The 17,032-nt window shown below is 53.0% G+C and overlaps 1 protein-coding gene across 1 annotated transcript in view; it reads left to right on the forward strand.

Annotated features, from left to right (window-relative positions):
• Positions 1–798: 798 nt before the first annotated feature.
• Positions 799–17,032, forward strand: part of WIZ (WIZ zinc finger) — a 57,191-nt gene continuing 40,957 nt past the window's right edge. The window contains exons 1-2 of the mRNA XM_072919885.1: positions 799–1,220; positions 10,574–10,953. Of these exons, the coding sequence (XP_072775986.1) occupies positions 829–1,220; positions 10,574–10,953 (772 nt within the window). The 5' untranslated portion in view covers positions 799–828. The remainder of the gene's footprint in view (positions 1,221–10,573; positions 10,954–17,032) is intronic.

Raw genomic sequence — 17,032 nt, forward strand, 5'->3', positions numbered from 1 at the left:
GACACTCTGGGGACACTCTGGGGACACTTTGGTGACACTTTGGGGACACTTTGAGGACACTTTGGGGACACTCTGGGGACACTTTGGGGACACTCTGGGGACACTCTGGGGACACTTTCAGGACACTTTGGGGACACTCTGGGGACACTTTGGGGACACTTTGGGGACACTTTGGGGACACTTTGAGGACACTTTGGGGACACTTTGGGGACACTCTCAGGACACTTTGGGGACACTCTGGGGACACTCTGGGGACACTCTGGGGACACTTTGGGGACACTTTGGGGACACTCTGGGGACACTTTGGGGACACTTTGGGGACACTTTGGGGACAATTTGGGGACACTTTGGTGACACTCTGGGGACACTTTCATGACCCTTTGGGGACACTTTGGGGACACTTTGAGGACACTTTGGGGACACTCTGGGGACACTTTGGGGACACTTTGGTGACACTCTGGGGACACTTTGGTGACACTCTGGGGACACTTTCAGGAGACTTTGGGGACACTCTGGGGACACTCTGGGGACACTTTGGGGACACTTTGGGGACACTTTGGGGACATTTGGTGACACTTTGGGGACACTTTGGTCGCCCCGACCTTCCCCTCACACGCCCAAGATGGCGGCGCGCCGCCGCCGTCGCGCTCTGATGACGCAACGGCCGCGCCGCTCCCCCCTCCCCTCCCGGAAGGTCCCGCCACTCTCAAGATGGCGGCGCGGGCTCCCCGCCGACGTCATCGCCGCGCGCCGCGTCGGGGCGGGCGGGCGGAGGGCGGCGGCGGCGGCTCCGGCGGGGCGGGCGCGGGGACGGGGGGCGGCCCCAACATGGCGGCGGCGGCGGCTCCTCCCGCTTCCCCGCCGGGCCCCGCTTCCTCACCGGGCCCCTCATCCCCGCCGGGGCCCCGTTCGCCGCCGCCGCCGCCGCCCCCCCCCTCAAGATGTCGGCGGCGGCCCGGTCGCGCGAGGCGTGACGTAGTCAGGCCCCGCCGGCGGGAGGGGGGCGGGGGAGCGGCCGGAGCGGCGCAGGCGGCGGGACCGGGACCGGGAGCGGAACCGGGAGCGGAACCGGGAGCGGCAGCGGCGGCGGGCGGAGTCCCGGGGCGGCTCCTCAGGGCGTCATGGCCCCGGCGCGGCGGCGGCGGCGCGGGGCGGGCGCGGGGCGGCGGCGGCGCTGAGCGGGAGCGGCCCCGCGGGCGCGGCCCCGGGGGTTCGGTCCGGTGAGTGACGGGGGAGGGACCGGCGGGACGGGCGGGGCCCGAGCGGGGCCGGGGCTCGGGGAGAGCGCGGGGGAGGCGCTGACACCCCCCGGACCCCCGCGTACCGGCAGCGTCCCGGTGCTGAACGGCGGAGCGGGGACGGGGGACGGTGAGGGGACAGCGGGGACGGACATGGGGACACTGAGGGGACAGACAGGGGGACACTGAGGGGACAGACAGGGGGACACTGAGGGGACAGCGCGGCTCGGGGGGTGCGGGGGGTGCTGGCGGCAGAGGGGACCGGGAAGGGGGGACAGCGAGGGGAATGTGAGGGGACAGTGAGGGGACACTGAGGGGAACGTGATGGGGGAGCCATGAGGGGACCGTGAGGGGATCCTGAGGGGATCCTGAGGGGAACGTGAGGAGAACGTGGTGGGGGAGCCATGAGGGGAACGTGAGGGGATCCTGAGGGGAACGTGAGGGGAGCGTGATGGGGGAGCCATGAGGGGACACTGAGGGAATTGTGAGGGGACACTGAGGGGGAAACCATGGCGGGAAGGTGAGGGGACAGTGAGAGGATCGTGAGGGGACACTGAGGGGATTGTGAGGGAGCTGTGAGGGGAACCATGGCGGGAAGGTGAGGGGATTGTGAGGGGAACCATGGTGGGAAGGTGAGGGGATTCTGAGGGGAACCATGGCGGGAAGGTGAGGGGATTCTGAGGGGAACCATGGCGGGAAGGTGAGGGGACAGTGAGAAGATCGTGAGGGGACAGAGAAGGAAAGGTGAGGGAGCTGTGAGGGGGAACCGTGAGGGGACAGTGAGGGGACACTGAGGGAATTGTGAGGGGACAGTGAGGGGGGAACCATGGCGGGAAGGTGAGGGGACAGTGAGAGGATCGTGAGGGGACAGTGAGGGGATCGTGAGGGGACAGTGAGGGAAAGGTGAGGGAGCTGTGGTGGGGGAGCCATGAGGGGACCGTGAGGAGAATGTGAGGGGATCCTGAGGGGAATGTGAGGGGAATGTGATGGGGGAGCCATGAGGGGAACGTGAGGAGAATGTGAGGGGACAGTGAGGGGATACTGAGGAGAGTGTGAGGGAGCTGTGAGGGGGGAACCATGAGGGGAATGCGAGGGGATCCTGAGGGGTTGGTGAGGGGACAGTTGAGGGGATCGTGAGGGGACACTGAGGGAATTGTGAGGGGACAGTGAGGGGGGAACCATGGCGGGAAGGTGAGGGGACAGTGAGAAGATCATGAGGGGACAGTGAGGGAAAGGTGAGGGAGCTGTGAGGGGGGAACCGTGAGGGGATCGTGATGGGGGAACCATGAAGGGAACGTGAGGGGATCGTAAGGGGACAGTGAGGGGGGAACTGTGAGGGGACATTGAGGGGATCATGAGGGGGGAACTGTGAGGGGACAGTGAGAAGATCATGGGGGGACACTGAGGGAATTGTGAGGGAGCTGTGAGGGGGGAACCATGGCGGGAAGGTGAGGGGATTGTGAGAAGATCATGAGGGGATATTGAGGGAAAGGTGAGGGAGCTGTGAGGGGGGAACCGTGAGGGGACAGTGAGGAGAATGTGAGGGGATCGTGAGGGGACCGTGAGGGGAACGTGAGGGGACCGTGAGGGGAATGTGAGGGGACAGTGAGGGGATCCTGAGGGGAACGTGAGGGGAACTTGATGGGGGAGCCATGAGGGGACCGTGAGGGGACCGTGAGGGGAACGTGAGGGGACAGTGAGGGGATCCTGAGGAGAGTGTGAGGGAGCTGTGAGCGGGGAACCATGAGGGGAATGCGAGGGGATCCTGAGGGGTTGGTGAGGGGACAGTTGAGGGGATCGTAAGGGGACACTGAGGGAATTGTGAGGGGACAGTGAGGGGGGAACCATGGCGGGAAGGTGAGGGGACAGTGAGAAGATCATGAGGGGACAGTGAGGGAAAGGTGAGGGAGCTGTGAGGGGGGAACCGTGAGGGAACGTGAGGGGATCCTGAGGGGACAGTGAGGGGGGAACTGTGAGGGGACATTGAGGGGATCATGAGGGGGGAACTGTGAGGGGACAGTGAGAAGATCATGGGGGGACACTGAGGGGATTGTGAGGGGGGAACCATGGCGGGAAGGTGAGGGGACAGTGAGAAGATCATGAGGGGACAGTGAGGGAAAGGTGAGGGAGCTGTGAGGGGGGAACCGTGAGGGGACAGTGAGGGGACACTGAGGGAATTGTGAGGGGACAGTGAGGGGGGAACCATGGCGGGAAGGTGAGGGGACAGTGAGAAGATCGTGAGGGGACAGTGAGGGAAAGGTGAGGGGATCCTGAGGGGATCCTGAGGGGAACGTGGTGGGGGAGCCATGAGGGGACCGTGAGGAGAATGTGAGGGGACACTGAGGGGATCCTGAGGGGATCCTGAGGGGAATGTGAGGGGAACTTGATGGGGGAGCCATGAGGGGACCGTGAGGGGAACGTGAGGGGACAGTGAGGGGATCCTGAGGAGAGTGTGAGGGAGCTGTGAGGGGGGAACCGTGAGGGGACAGTGAGGGGAACGTGATGGGGGAACCATGAGGGGAATGTGAGGGGACAGTGAGGGGACAGTGAGGGGATCGTGAGGGGATTGTGAGGGAGCTGTGAGGGGGGAACCGTGAGGGGACAGTGAGAAGATCATGGGGGGACACTGAGGGGATTGTGAAGGAGCTGTGAGGGGGGAACCATGGCGGGAAGGTGAGGGGACAGTGAGAAGATCGTGAGGGGACAGTGAGGGAAAGGTGAGGGAGCTGTGAGGGGGGAACCATGAGGGGACCGTGAGGGGACACTGAGGGGAACGTGAGGGGAACGTGGTGGGGGAGCCATGAGGGGACCGTGAGGGAATTGTGAGGGGACAGTGAGGGGGGAACCATGGCGGGAAGATGAGGGGATAGTGAGAGGATCGTGAGGGGGGGAACCGTGTGGGCAGACACTGAAGGGACAGTGAGGGGAATGTGAGGGGACAATGAGGGGAATGTGAGGGGACAGTGAGGGGACAGTGATGGGGGAACCGTGAGGGGATCATGAGGGGACAGTGATGGGGGAACCATGAGGGGACAGTGATGGGGGAACCATGAGGGGATCGTGAGGGGACAGTGATGGGGGAACCATGAGGGGATGGTGAGGGGAACTGAGGGGATCATGAGGAGAACATGAAGGGGGAACTGTGAGGGGACAGTGAGAAGATCAAGAGGTGAACGTGAGGTGGCAGTGAGGGGATTGTGAGTGGGGAACCATGAGGGGACACTGAGGGGATCATGAGGGGACACTGAGGGGACAATGAGAGGATCCTGAGGGGACCCAGGTGAGGGGAGGCTGAATTGAGGGAGGGTCATGGAGCCTGGGAGGGGTTCTGGGGCTCCGGGACAGGTAAGGGGGGGGGTCTGTGGTGGGGTCCAGGTGGATCCAGGTGTGCAGGAAGGGTCTGTGGGGAGTCCAGGTGTATTGGGGGTGTCGGTGACAGTGCCCAGGTGTGCAAGGTAGGGCTGTGTCAGTGTCCAGGTGTGCAGGGTAGGGCTGTGTCAGTGTCCAGGTGTGGCTGTAGGTGTGATCCAGGTGGATCCAGGTGTGCAGGAAGGGTCTGTGGGGAGTCCAGGTGTATTGGGGGTGTCTGTGACAGTGCCCAGGTGTGCAGGGTGGGGCTGTAGGTGTGATCCAGGTGGATCCAGGTGTGCAGGGTGGGGCTGTAGGTGTGATCCAGGTGGATCCAGGTGTGCAGGGTGGGGCTGTAGGTGTGATCCAGGTGGATCCAGGTGTGCAGGGTGGGGCTGTAGGTGTGATCCAGGTGGATCCAGGTGTGCAGGGTGGGCTCTGTGTCCAGGAGAAGCCCCGAGCTGGGGCTGGGCAGGGCAGGGTCTGCACGGGGAACTTCTTGGAGGCCTTTGGAGCAGCCGTGGGATCGTCCTGGAACCGCTTGGAGCAGCTTTGGGGTCATCCTGGACTCTGGGAGCAGCTTTGGGATCATCCTGGAACCCCCTGGAGCAGCTTTGGGATTGTCCTGGAGGAGCTTTGGGATCATCCTGAATTCCTGGAACAGCTTTGGGATCATCCAGGACCTTCTGGAGCAGCTTTGGGATCATCCACAAGACGCTCGGATCATGTTTGGGATTATTTGGGACCCCTTGGATCAACTTTGGGATCATCCAGGACTTCCTGAAACAGCTTTGGGATCATCCCCAGAATCTTTGGAGCAACTTTGGGATCATCCAGGACCCCTTGGATCACCTCTGGGATCACCTTGAACTCTTGGAGCAGCTTTGGGATCGTCCTGGAGCAGCTTTGGGATCATCCAGGACTTCCTGGAGGAGCTTTGGGATCGTCCAGGACCTCTGGAACAGCTTTGGGATCATCCAGGACCCCTTGGAGCAGCTTTGGGATTGTCCTGGAGGAGCTTTGGGATCATCCTGAATTCCTGGAGCAGCTTTGGGATCATCCACAAGACGCTTGGATCATCTTTGGGATTATTTGGGACCCCTTGGAGCAACTTTGGGATCATCCAGGACTTCCTGAAACAGCTTTGGGATCATCCAGGACCTCTGGAACAGCTTTGGGATCATCTTTGGGATCATCCAGAGGCAGCTTTGGGTTCATTCCGACCTTTTTGGGAATTCCCCGAGGATCCCAAACCCTGGATCCCAAAAATCCTCTCGGTGCAGCCCAGGAGGAGCTCCCAGGGGATTTTTTTTGGGGAAAAAAAAGCCGATTTTGGGCTAAACGAGCTCGTTAAGGGCTGACAGGCACCTCCCAAAATTATTTGGGATTGCACTTGGGGTTTCTACTCTCTCGTTGTGGAATAAGAGGGGAAAAATCAAGGGAAAAAACGTGAGGAAAAGGTGAAAAAACTCCTGGAAAATTAAAAAAAAAAAGGAAAAAATTCCAAAGAGACCTCCAGGATCTTGGGAATGCGGCCGTGACCTGGAGGAGGAGGAGGAGGAGGAGGAGGAGGAGGAGGAGGAGGAGGAGAATTTCCTCTGGGAAAAACACACGGATGCACCCGGAATGTGTGGGATCCTCGGCCCTGACCTGGAGGAGGAGGAGAAAATTCCGATTCCTGCGAGTTCCTCCTGCTTTGGGAGGGAAAAAAAAGGAAAAAAACCAAAAAAAAAACCCACCAGGAATTTGGAACCGTTCCCATGCGTTTATCCTGGGGGAAAAAAAAGGGAATTTTGGGGGAAAAAAAGTATCCATAAATCCACGAGTCGAGGGGGGGGAAATCCAGGTTGGAATTTCTTTTTTTTCCCGGGAAAAACGAGGAAAAACACTCGGGTTTTGGGTGTGGGAGCATTCCAGGCCGGGAATTCTCTGGTAGAAAGAGGAAAAAATGTGGAAAATCGCTGGAAAATTGGGAAAAACGGCAAATTTTTGGAGCCTCTCCCAGTGCGGGAATTCCCGGGAGCTTTGGCTCCTTTTTTCCCAGTTTTTTTTTTTTCCCTGGGGAAGAGGCGGGAATTGCCCGTTTTGCATTTAAATCGCCCCAAATCCCGCTCCACCTTTTTCTTGGGATGATGGGCGAGGGGGAAGAGGGAAAATCCCGTTTTTTTTCCCATTAGGGAGCTGGGAAAAGAGGGAAAATCCCGTTTTTTTTCCATTAGGGAGCCGGGAAAAGAGGGAAAATCCCGTTTTTTTTTTCCATTAGCGAGCTGGGAAAATCCCCCTTTTTTTTTTCCCATTCCCAACGGGGTTTTTGGGGAAGATCCTTGGGTTTTAGGGAAATTTGGAAAAGCTGGATTTGGGCCTGGGGGGTGCTGCCGATCCCAAAAAAACGACCACGGGGATTTGGGATCCCGAGGGATTTGGGATCCCGAGGGATTTGGGATCAGAATTTTGGGATCATTCCAGAAACGTTCTCACCCCAATTCCCGGGATTTTGGGGTCACGGCGTCCCGAGGGGTTGGAGTTTTGGGGTGCTGCTCCTGGAATATCCCAAAAATCTGCAGATGGTTGGAGCACCAGGAATGAAAAACCGGGATTTGCTCCAGATTTGGGATTTGGGATTTGCTCCGGGTTTGGGATTTGGGGTTTGCTCTGGATTTGGGATTTGTTCCAAGTTTGGGATTTGCTCCAGGTTTGGAATTTAGGATTTGCTCTGGATTTGGGATTTGCTCTGGATTTGGGATTTGGGATTTGCTCCAGATTTGGAATTTGGGATTTGCTCTGGGTTTGGGATTTGGGGTTTGCTCTGGATTTGGGATTTGCTCCAGGTCTGGGATTTGGGATTTGCTCCAGATTTGGGATTTGCTCCAGGTTTGGAATTTAGGATTTGCTCTCAGTTTGGGATTTGCTCCGGATTTGGGGTTTGGGATTTGCTCTGGATTTGGGATTTCCCCCAGATTTGGGATTTGCTTCGGGTTTGGGATTTGGGATTTGCTCCAGATTTGGGATTTGCTCCAGATTTGGGATTTGGGATTTGCTCTGGGTTTGGGGTTTGGGATTTGCTCTGGATTTGGGGGTTGGGATTTGCTCTGGATTTGGGATTTGCTCCAGGTTTGGAATTTGGGATTTGCTCCAGGTTTGGGATTTGGGATTTGCCCCAGATTTGGGATTTGCTCTCAGTTTGGGATTTGCTCCAGGTTTGGGAAGTGTTACAATTGGGGATTTTGCTCCAGATTTGGGATTTAGGATTTGCTCCACGTTTGGGATTTGGGATTTGCTGTCAGTTTGGGATTTGTTCTGGATTTGGGAATTGCTCTGGATTTGGAATTTATTCCAGGTTTGGGATTTGCTTTGGGTTTGGGATTTGTTCTAAGTTTGGGATTTGTTCAGGATTTGGGATTTGGGGTTTTTTTCTGGATTTGGGATTTGCTCTGGATTTGATATTTGCTCCAGATTTGGGATTTTCTCCGGGTTTGGGATTTTCTCTGCGTTTGGCATTTGGGATTTTGCTCCGGAATTGGGATTTTCACTGTGTTTGGGATTTGGGATTTTCTCCGGAATTGGGATTTCCCCCAGATTTGGGATTTGGGATTTGCTCTGGATTTGGGATTTGCTCTGGGTTTGGAATTTAGGATTTGCTCTCAGTTTGGGATTTGCTCTGGGTTTGGGATTTGCTCTGGGTTTGGGATTTGCTCTCAGTTTGGGATTTGCTCTGGGTTTGGGATTTGCTCTGGGTTTGGTATTTAGGATTTGCTCTGGATTTGGGATTTGCTCCAGGTTTGGGAAATGTTCCAGTTTGGGGATTTTGCTCCAGATTTGGGATTTGCTCTGGATTTGGGATTTGCTCCAGATTTGGGATTTGCTCTGGATTTGGGATTTGCTCTGGATTTGGGATTTGGGATTTGCTCTGGATTTGGGATTTGTTCCAAGTTTGGGATTTGCTCCAGGTTTGGGATTTGGGATTTGCTCTGGATTTGGGATTTGCTCCAGATTTGGGGTTTGGGATTTGCTCCAGGTTTGGGATTTGGGATTTGCTCCGGATTTGGGGTTTGGGATTTGCTCTGGGTTTGGGATTTGGGATTTTCTCCAGATTTGGGATTTGGGATTTGCTCTGGATTTGGGATTTGCTCCAGGTTTGGAATTTAGGATTTGCTCTCAGTTTGGGATTTGCTCCAGATTTGGGGTTTGGGATTTGCTCTGGATTTGGGATTTGGGATTTGCTCTGGGTTTGGGATTTTCACTGTGTTTGGGATTTGGGATTTTGCTCCAGATTTGGGATTTTGCCCCGGATTTGGGATTTTTCTCCGGATTTGAGATTTCCCCCGGGACAAATCCCTCTGGAATAATTCGGGGCTCATTTGCATTCCGAACCTCGCAGGTATTTTTGGCTCTTCCCTTCCCTCTCCTCGGGTAATTTTAGCTGCTGCTCTTCTCCCTCGGAGCTGCGAATTCCTGAATTCCCGGTTTTTAGCGCCTCTTCCCTCCCTTTTCAGCCCATTTTTCCCTGAATTCCCGGTTTTTAGCGCCTCTTCCCTCCCTTTTCAGCCCATTTTTCCCTGAATTCCCGTTTTTAGTGCCTCTTCCCTCCCTTTTCAGCCCATTTTTCCCTGAATTCCCGGTTTTTAGCGCCTCTTCCCTCCCTTTTCAGCCCATTTTTCCCTGAATTCCCGGTTTTTAGCGCCTTTTCCCTCCCTTTTCATCCCATTTTTCCCTTCCCGGCCCCGCCCTGCCCCGGGGTCCGCCCTTATTCCTGTGGAATTGTTTTAATTCCCACTTTTTGGGGCAGGAAAAGGCGATTTTGGGACTTTTATTCCTGTGGAATTGTTTTAATTCCCACTTTTTGGGGCAGGAAAAGGCGATTTTGGGACTTTTATTCCTGTGGAATTGTTTTAATTCCCACTTTTTTGGGCGGGAAAAGGCGATTTTGGGACTTTTATTCCTGTGGAATTGTTTTAATTCCCACTTTTTGGGGCAGTGAAAGGTAATTTTGGGATCTTTATTTCTATAGAATTGTTTTAATTCCCACTTTTTGAGATCTTAATTTCTCCAGAATTGTTTTATTTCTCACCTTTTGGGTCAGGAAAAGGCTATTTTGGGATCTTTATGTCTCTGGAATTGTTTTAATTCACACCTTTTAGGATCTTTATTTCCCTGGAATTGTTTTAATTCTCAGTCTTTGGGTCAGGAAAATGCGATTTTGGGACTTTTATTCCTGTGGAATTGTTTTAATTCCCATTTTTTGGGGGCAGGAAAAGGCAATTTTGGGACTTTTATTCCTGTGGAATTGTTTTAATTCCCATTTTTTGGGTCAGGGAAAGGCGATTTTGGGACTTTTATTCCTGTGGAATTGTTTTAATTCCCACTTTTTGGGGCAGTGAAAGGTAATTTTGGGATCTTTATTTCTCAGGAATTGTTTTAATTCCCACTTTTTGGGGGCAGGAAAAGGCAATTTTGGGATCTTTATTTCTCAGGAATTGTTTTAATTCTGACCTTTTGGGTCAGGAAAAGGCGATTTTGGGACTTTTATTCCTGTGGAATTGTTTTAATTGCCACTTTTTTAAGGCAGTAAAAGGCGATTTTGGGATCTTAATTTCTCCAGAATTAATCCCCACTTCTTGGGTCAGGAAAAGGCAATTTTGGGACTTTTATTCCTGTGGAATTGTTTTAATTCACACTTTCTTGGGGCAGTAAAAGGCGATTTTGGGATCTTAATTTCTCCAGAATGAATCCCCACTTCTTGGGGCACAAAAAGACGATTTTGGGATCTTTATTTCTGTAGAATTGTTGTAATCCCCTCATTTTGGGTCAGGAAAAGGCAATTTCGTGACTTTTATTTCTCAGGAATTGTTTTAATTCTGATCTTTTGGGGCAGTAAAAGCCAATTTTGGTATTTTTATTTCTATAGAATTATTGTAATTCCCACTTTTTGCTCTCCCCATTCCTTATTTCCGTGGCAAACCCCGTATTTGTGTTTTTGGTGCCCGCAGGTGGTGCCGGCAGTCCCCGCAGCGCCGCGTGCTGCTCGGTGCGGCGCCGCCGTCCCGCCGCGGAATGGCCGAGAGCACCGCGGCTCTCCCGGAGCGCCTCGACGACGCCGACGACGCCGACAACGCCACCGTGACCCTCCCGATGCCGCCAGAGCCCGACCCCGACACCTTCCCCGACACCTTCCCCGACACCTTCCCCGCCCCGGCGCGTCCCCGGCGCGCCGAGGATCCCTCCGGCTTCTACCACGACGCCAAAACCGACGATGCCGACGCGGCGCCGGACGCGTTCTTCGGCGTCGAGGGCGAGGAGGAGCCCGGCTGCTTCTCCTCGCCGGCGCGGCACGAGCCCGGCGTGGGCCTGGAAGCGCACCGCGAGGCCGGTGAGTGCCGCCGGCGTGGGGTCGGTGCGGTCGGGTCGGTCGGTGCTCCCCGGTGGAGGGTTGGTTGTTTTGGGGGTGCTGGTGGTTGTTTTGGGGTGATGTCGGTTGTTTTGGGGGTGCTGGTGGTTGTTTTGGGGTGGTGTTGGTAGTTTTGGGGGTCATTTTGCTGGTTTTGGGGTAATTTTGGTTATTTTGGGGTGATTTTGCTGTTTTTGGGGTGATTTTGGTTGTTTTGGGGATGATGTTGCTGTTTTGGGGATGGTGTTGGTTGTTTTGGGGTGATTTTGGTTGTTCTGGGGGTTGTTTTGCTGTTTTTGGGGTAATTTTGGTTATTTTGGGGTGATTTTGGTTGTTTTGGGGATGGTGTTGGTTGTTTTGGGGGTAGTTTTGCTGTTTTTGGAGTAATTTTGGTTGTTTTGGAGATGCAGTTGCTGTTTTGGTGATGGTGTTGGTTGTTTTGGGGATGGTGTTGCTGTTTTCGGGGTGCTGGTGGTTGTTTTGGGGTGATTTTGGCTGTTTTGCGGATGGTTTTGCTGTTTTTGGGGTAATTTAGGTTGTTTTGGTGATGCTGGTGGTTGTTTTGTGGTGGTGTTGGTTGTTTTGGGGGTCGTTTTGCTGTTTTTGGTGGTAATTTTGGTTGTTTTGGGGATGGTGTTGGTTGTTTTGGGGGTAGTTTTGCTGTTTTTGGAGTAATTTTGGTTGTTTTGGTGATGCTGTTGGTTGTTTTGGTGATGCTGTTGCTGTTTTGGGGATGGTTTTGCTGTTTTGGGGTGATTTTGGTTGTTTTGGGGTGATTTTGGTTGTTTTGGGGTGATTTTGGTTGTTTTGGGGATGGTGGTGGTTGTTTTGGGGTGATTTTGGTTGTTCTGGGGGTTGTTTTGCTGTTTTTGGGGTAATTTTGGTTGTTTTGGGGTGGTGTTGGTTGTTCTGGGGGTTGTTTTGCTGTTTTTGGGGTAATTTTGGTTGTTTTGGGGATGGTGTTGCTGTTTTCGGGGTGCTGTTGGTTGTTTTGGGGTGATTTTGGCTGTTTTGGAGATGGTGTTGCTGTTTTGGGGATGGTTTTGCTGATTTTATGTTATTTTGGCTGTTTTGGGGATGGTTTTGCTGTTTTGGAGATGGTGTTGGTTGTTTTGGGGGTAATTTTGCTGCTTTTGGGGTAATTTTGGTTGTTTTGGTGATGCTGTTGCTGTTTTGGGGTAATTTTGGTTGTTTTGGGGTGATTTTGGCTGTTTTGGGGATGGTGTTGGATGTTTTGGGGTGATTTTGGCAGTTTTGGGGTAATTTTGGTTGTTTTGGTGATGCTGTTGCCGTTTGGGTCAGGAGTTCTTCCCAAAGCTTTTTGGGGACCCCCCAAATCCGCCTTTGGGGTCTGACCTTGACCCCGTGACCACCCCCTTCTCCTCCAGGTGCCGATTTTCGGTTTCCTCACCCCAAAATTCCGGCGGGGCTAAAAATAACATCCCAAATCAAATCCCAAAATCCCAAAAATCCCTCCCGGTGCCGGAACGGGGCCGCGGTGTAAAAATAAACCGGGCAGGGAAACGCCGCCGGAGCTTTGGGATTTCCCGAAGTAGGACAAGGACTGGCCCTAAAATCCCCAATTTTGGGCCCTAAAATCCCGATTTTTGGGGTGAAAAATCCTGATTTTTGGGGTGAAAAATCCTGATTTTTGGGCTCTAAAATCCTGAATTTTGGGCCCTAAAATCCTGATTTTTGGGTCCTAAAATCCTGAGTTTTGGGCTCTAAAATCCTGAGTTTTGGGCCCTAAAATCCCGATTTTTGGGGTGAAAAATCCTGATTTTTGGGCTCTAAAATCCTGAGTTTTGGGCCCTAAAATCCCCATTTTTGGGGTGAAAAATCCTGAATTTTGGGCCCTAAAATCCTGATTTTTGGGCTCTAAAATCCTGATTTTTGGGGTGAAAAATCCTGAGTTTTGTGCTCTAAAATCCTGAATTTTGGGCTCTAAAATCCTGAGTTTTGGGCCCTAAAATCCCGATTTTTGGGGTGAAAAATCCTGATTTTTGGGCTCTAAAATCCTGAGTTTTGGGCTGTAAAATCTCAATTTTTTGGGTCGTAATATTCTGGTTTTTGGGTGAGATTTGGATCGTGTCCTGGAGTTTGGGATCGTGTCCCGAAGTTTGGGATCATGTCCTGGAGTTTGGGATCAGGTCCTGGAGTTTGGGATCCTGTCCTGGAGTTTGGGATCGTGTCCTGGAGTTTGGGATCATGTCCCGGAGTTTGGGATCCCGTCCTGGAGTTTGGGATCGTGTCCCAAAGTTTGGGATCACATCCTGGAGTTTGGGATCGTGTCCCAGAGTTTGGGATCGTGTCCTGGAGTTTGGGATCATGTCCTGGAGTTCGGGATCAGGTCCTGGAGTTTGGAATCCCATCCTGGAGTTTGGGATCCTGTCCTGGAGTTTGGGATCACATCCTGGAGTTTGGGATCGTGTCCCGAAGTTTGGGATCGTGTCCTGGAGTTTGGGATCATGTCCTGGAGTTCGGGATCATGTCCTGGAGTTTGGGATCACATCCTGGAGTTTGGGATCGTGTGCTGGAGTTTGGGATCGTGTCCTGGAGTTTGGGATCCCATCCTGGAGTTTGGGATCGTGTCCTGGAGTTTGGGATCACATCCTGGAGTTTGGGATCGTGTCCTGGAGTTCGGGATCGTGTCCTGGAGTTTGGGGTCGTGTCCCGAAGTTTGGGATCACATCCTGGAGTTTGGGATCCCATCCTGGAGCTCGGGATCAGGTCCTGGAGTCTGGATCACATCTTGGATTTCGGGATCAGGTCCTGGAGTTTGGGATCATGTCCTGGATCCCAGGATCCCATCCTGGAGTTTGGGATCGTGTCCTGAAGCTCGGGATCAGTTCCTGGAGTTTGGAATCCCATCCTGGAGTTTGGGATCGTGTCCTGGAATTCGGAATCCCATCCTGGAGTTCGGGATCAGGTCCTGGAGTTCGGAATCCCATCCTGGAATTCGGGATCACATCCTGCAATCCCACCTCCCCTCCTGGATCCCCGGATCCCGCGCTGGATCCCAGGAGATCCTGACCTGCCTCTCCTCCCACCAAGGTCTCTTTTTCCCGTGGGAAAAGCTTTCCCGGGATCCCGAAAACCCTCGGAAAACCCTCGGAAAACCCTCGGAAAACCCTCGGAAAACTCCCGCCGGGAATCCTCCCCCTCAGTTTTGGGATGAAATTCCTCATCCTGGAATTTTTCCAGGAGCTTTTCCAGGAATTTTTCCAGGAGCTTTTCCAGGAGCTTTTCCAGGAGCTTTTCCAGGAGCTTTTCCAGGATCTTTTCCAGGATTTTTTCCAGGAGCTTTTCCAGCTTTTCTGTCTCCGCCGCTTTTCCCCCCCCCCTTGGCAGCTGCAGGTGCCAAACCACGTCCGGATTTGATTTTTCCCTGATTTTTTTGGAGCTTTCCAGGGATTTTTGACGGTTGTTTTTCCCTTGGCTGACTCACGGCTCCCACGTGATCCCAGAGCTGAGCTGAGATTCCCCATCCCTCCCGATTCCCGGGATTTCCCGGGATTTCCTGGGATTTCCCTGGAATTCTCCACCGCCCATCCCCCTCCCCCACCCAGAACTTCTCCAGATTTTTTTCCCAAGAATTTTCCAGGATCTGGACATCCCAAATTTCCCCTTCCCTGCGGATTTCTCCTCCTCCACCCTCATCCTGTTGCTCCCGAGGGTTCTCCAAACCCTTTTGGGGACATCCCAAATTTTCCCGGGAACGTTTTCCAGCTCCTCCGGCAGCCGCCCCGGGTTGGGCCTCTTTTCCTGGAAAAACATCGGAGCAGCTGTTCCCGGGAAGAGCAGCCGGGAGAATTCGGGAGGGACGAATCCATCGCAGGTTTTGGGTCGTTTTTCGGGGAATTTGTGGCACCTGGAAGGTCCTGGAAGGTCCTGGAAGGTCCTGGAAGGTCCTGGAAGGGCCGTGTTATCCCGGGAATGAGGCCGGGATCCCGTCAGGGTTGGATTCGGCTCCGGAGGGATTTTTCCAGCTCCTGGATGAGGAACCTCCTCCCTTTGTCCATGGATGTCCTCCAGAACCGGAGCTCGGCAGGTTTGGAGTGGCTTTGGCCGGCAGGGATCGTCCTTGGAACGTTCCGGAGCGCGTTCGGGATCAATTCCGTGATGTCACCGGATCCCCCATGGATCCGCTCCAATGGGGACATTCCAAAACTCATTTGGGATCAATTCCATGATGTCACCAGATCTCCCGTGGATCTGCTCCAATGGGGACATTTTGGGCTTTATTTGGGATCAATTCCGTGATGTCACCAGATCTCCCATGGATCTGCTCCAATGGGGACATTTTGGGGTTTTTTGGGATCATTTTGTGATGTCACCAGATCTCCCGTGGATCTGCTCCAATGGGGACATTTTGGGGTTTATTTGGGATCATTCCGTGATGTCACCAGATCTCCCATGGATCCTCTCCAATGGGGACATTTTGGGGTTTATTTGGGATCGATTCCGTGATGTCACCAGATCTCCCATGGATCTGCTCCAATGGGGACATTTTGGGGTTTTTTGGGATCAATTCTGTGATGTCACCAGATCTCCCATGGATCTGCTCCAATGGGGACATTTTGGGGTTTTTTGGGATCAATTCCGTGATGTCACCAGATCTCCCATGGATCTGCTCCAATGGGGACATTTTGGGGTTTTTTGGGATCATTTTGTGATGTCACCAGATCTTCCATGGATCTTCTCTGATGAGGACATTCCAAAACTCATTTGGGATCATTCCGTGATGTCACCAGATCTCCCATGGATCTGCTCCAATGGGGACGTTTTGGGGTTTTTTGGGATCAATTCCGTGATGTCACCAGATCTCCCATGGATCTTCTCTGATGAGGACATTCCAAAACTCATTTGGGATCAATTCCATGATGTCACCAGATCTCCCATGGATCCTCTCCAATGGGGATATTTTGGGGTTTATTTGGGATAATTTTGTGATGTCACCAGATCTTCCATGGATCTTCTCTGATGAGGACATTCCAAAACTCATTTGGGATCAATTCCGTGATGTCACCAGATCCCCCATGGATCTGCTCCAATGGGGACATTTTGGGGTTTTTTGGGATCATTTTGTGATGTCACCAGATCTCCCATGGATCTGCTCCAATGGGGACATTTTGGGGTTTTTTGGGATCATTTTGTGATGTCACCAGATCTCCCATGGATCTGCTCCAATGGGACATTTTGGTTTTTTTTGGGATCCATTCCGTGATGTCACCAGATCTCCCATGGATCCGCTCCAATGGGGACATTTTGGGGTTTTTTTGGGATCATTTTGTGATGTCACCAGATCTCCCATGGATCTGCTCCAATGGGAACATTTTGGGGTTTTTTTGGGATCAATTCCATGATTTCACCAGATCCCCCATGGATCTGTTCCAATGGGGACATTTTGGGGTTTTTTGGGATCGTTCTATGATGTCACCAGATCCCCCATGGATCTGCTCCAATGGGGACATTTTGGGGTTTTTTGGGATCATTCAGTGATGTCACCAGATCTCCCATGGATCTGCTCCAATGGGGACATTCCAAAACTCATTTGGGATCAATTCCGTGATGTCACCAGATCTCCCATGGATCCTCTCAAATGGGGACATTTTGGGGTTTTTTTAGGATCAATTCCGTGATGTCACCAGATCTCCATGGATCCTCTCCAATGGGGACATTTTGGGGTTTTTTTAGGATCAATTCCGTGATGTCACCAGATCTCCCATGGATCTGCTCCAATGGGGGCATTCCAAAACTCATTTGGGATCATTTTGTGATGTCACCAGATCTCCCATGGATCTGCTCCAATGGGGACATTTTGGGCTTTATTTGGGATCGTTCTGTGATGTCACCAGATCTCCCATGGATCCTCTTCAACGGGGACACTCCAAATCTCATTTGGGATCAATTCCGTGATGTCACCAGATCTTCCATGGATCTTCTCCAATGGGGACATTTTGGGGTTTATTTGGGATCAATTCCGTGATGTCACCAGATCTTCCGTGGATCTGCTCCAATGGGGACATTTTGGGCTTTATTTGGGATCAATTCCACGATG

Source organism: Taeniopygia guttata, chromosome 30 (assembly GCF_048771995.1).
Source record: "Taeniopygia guttata chromosome 30, bTaeGut7.mat, whole genome shotgun sequence".
In the NCBI taxonomy this organism is placed as follows: Eukaryota; Metazoa; Chordata; class Aves; order Passeriformes; family Estrildidae; genus Taeniopygia; species Taeniopygia guttata.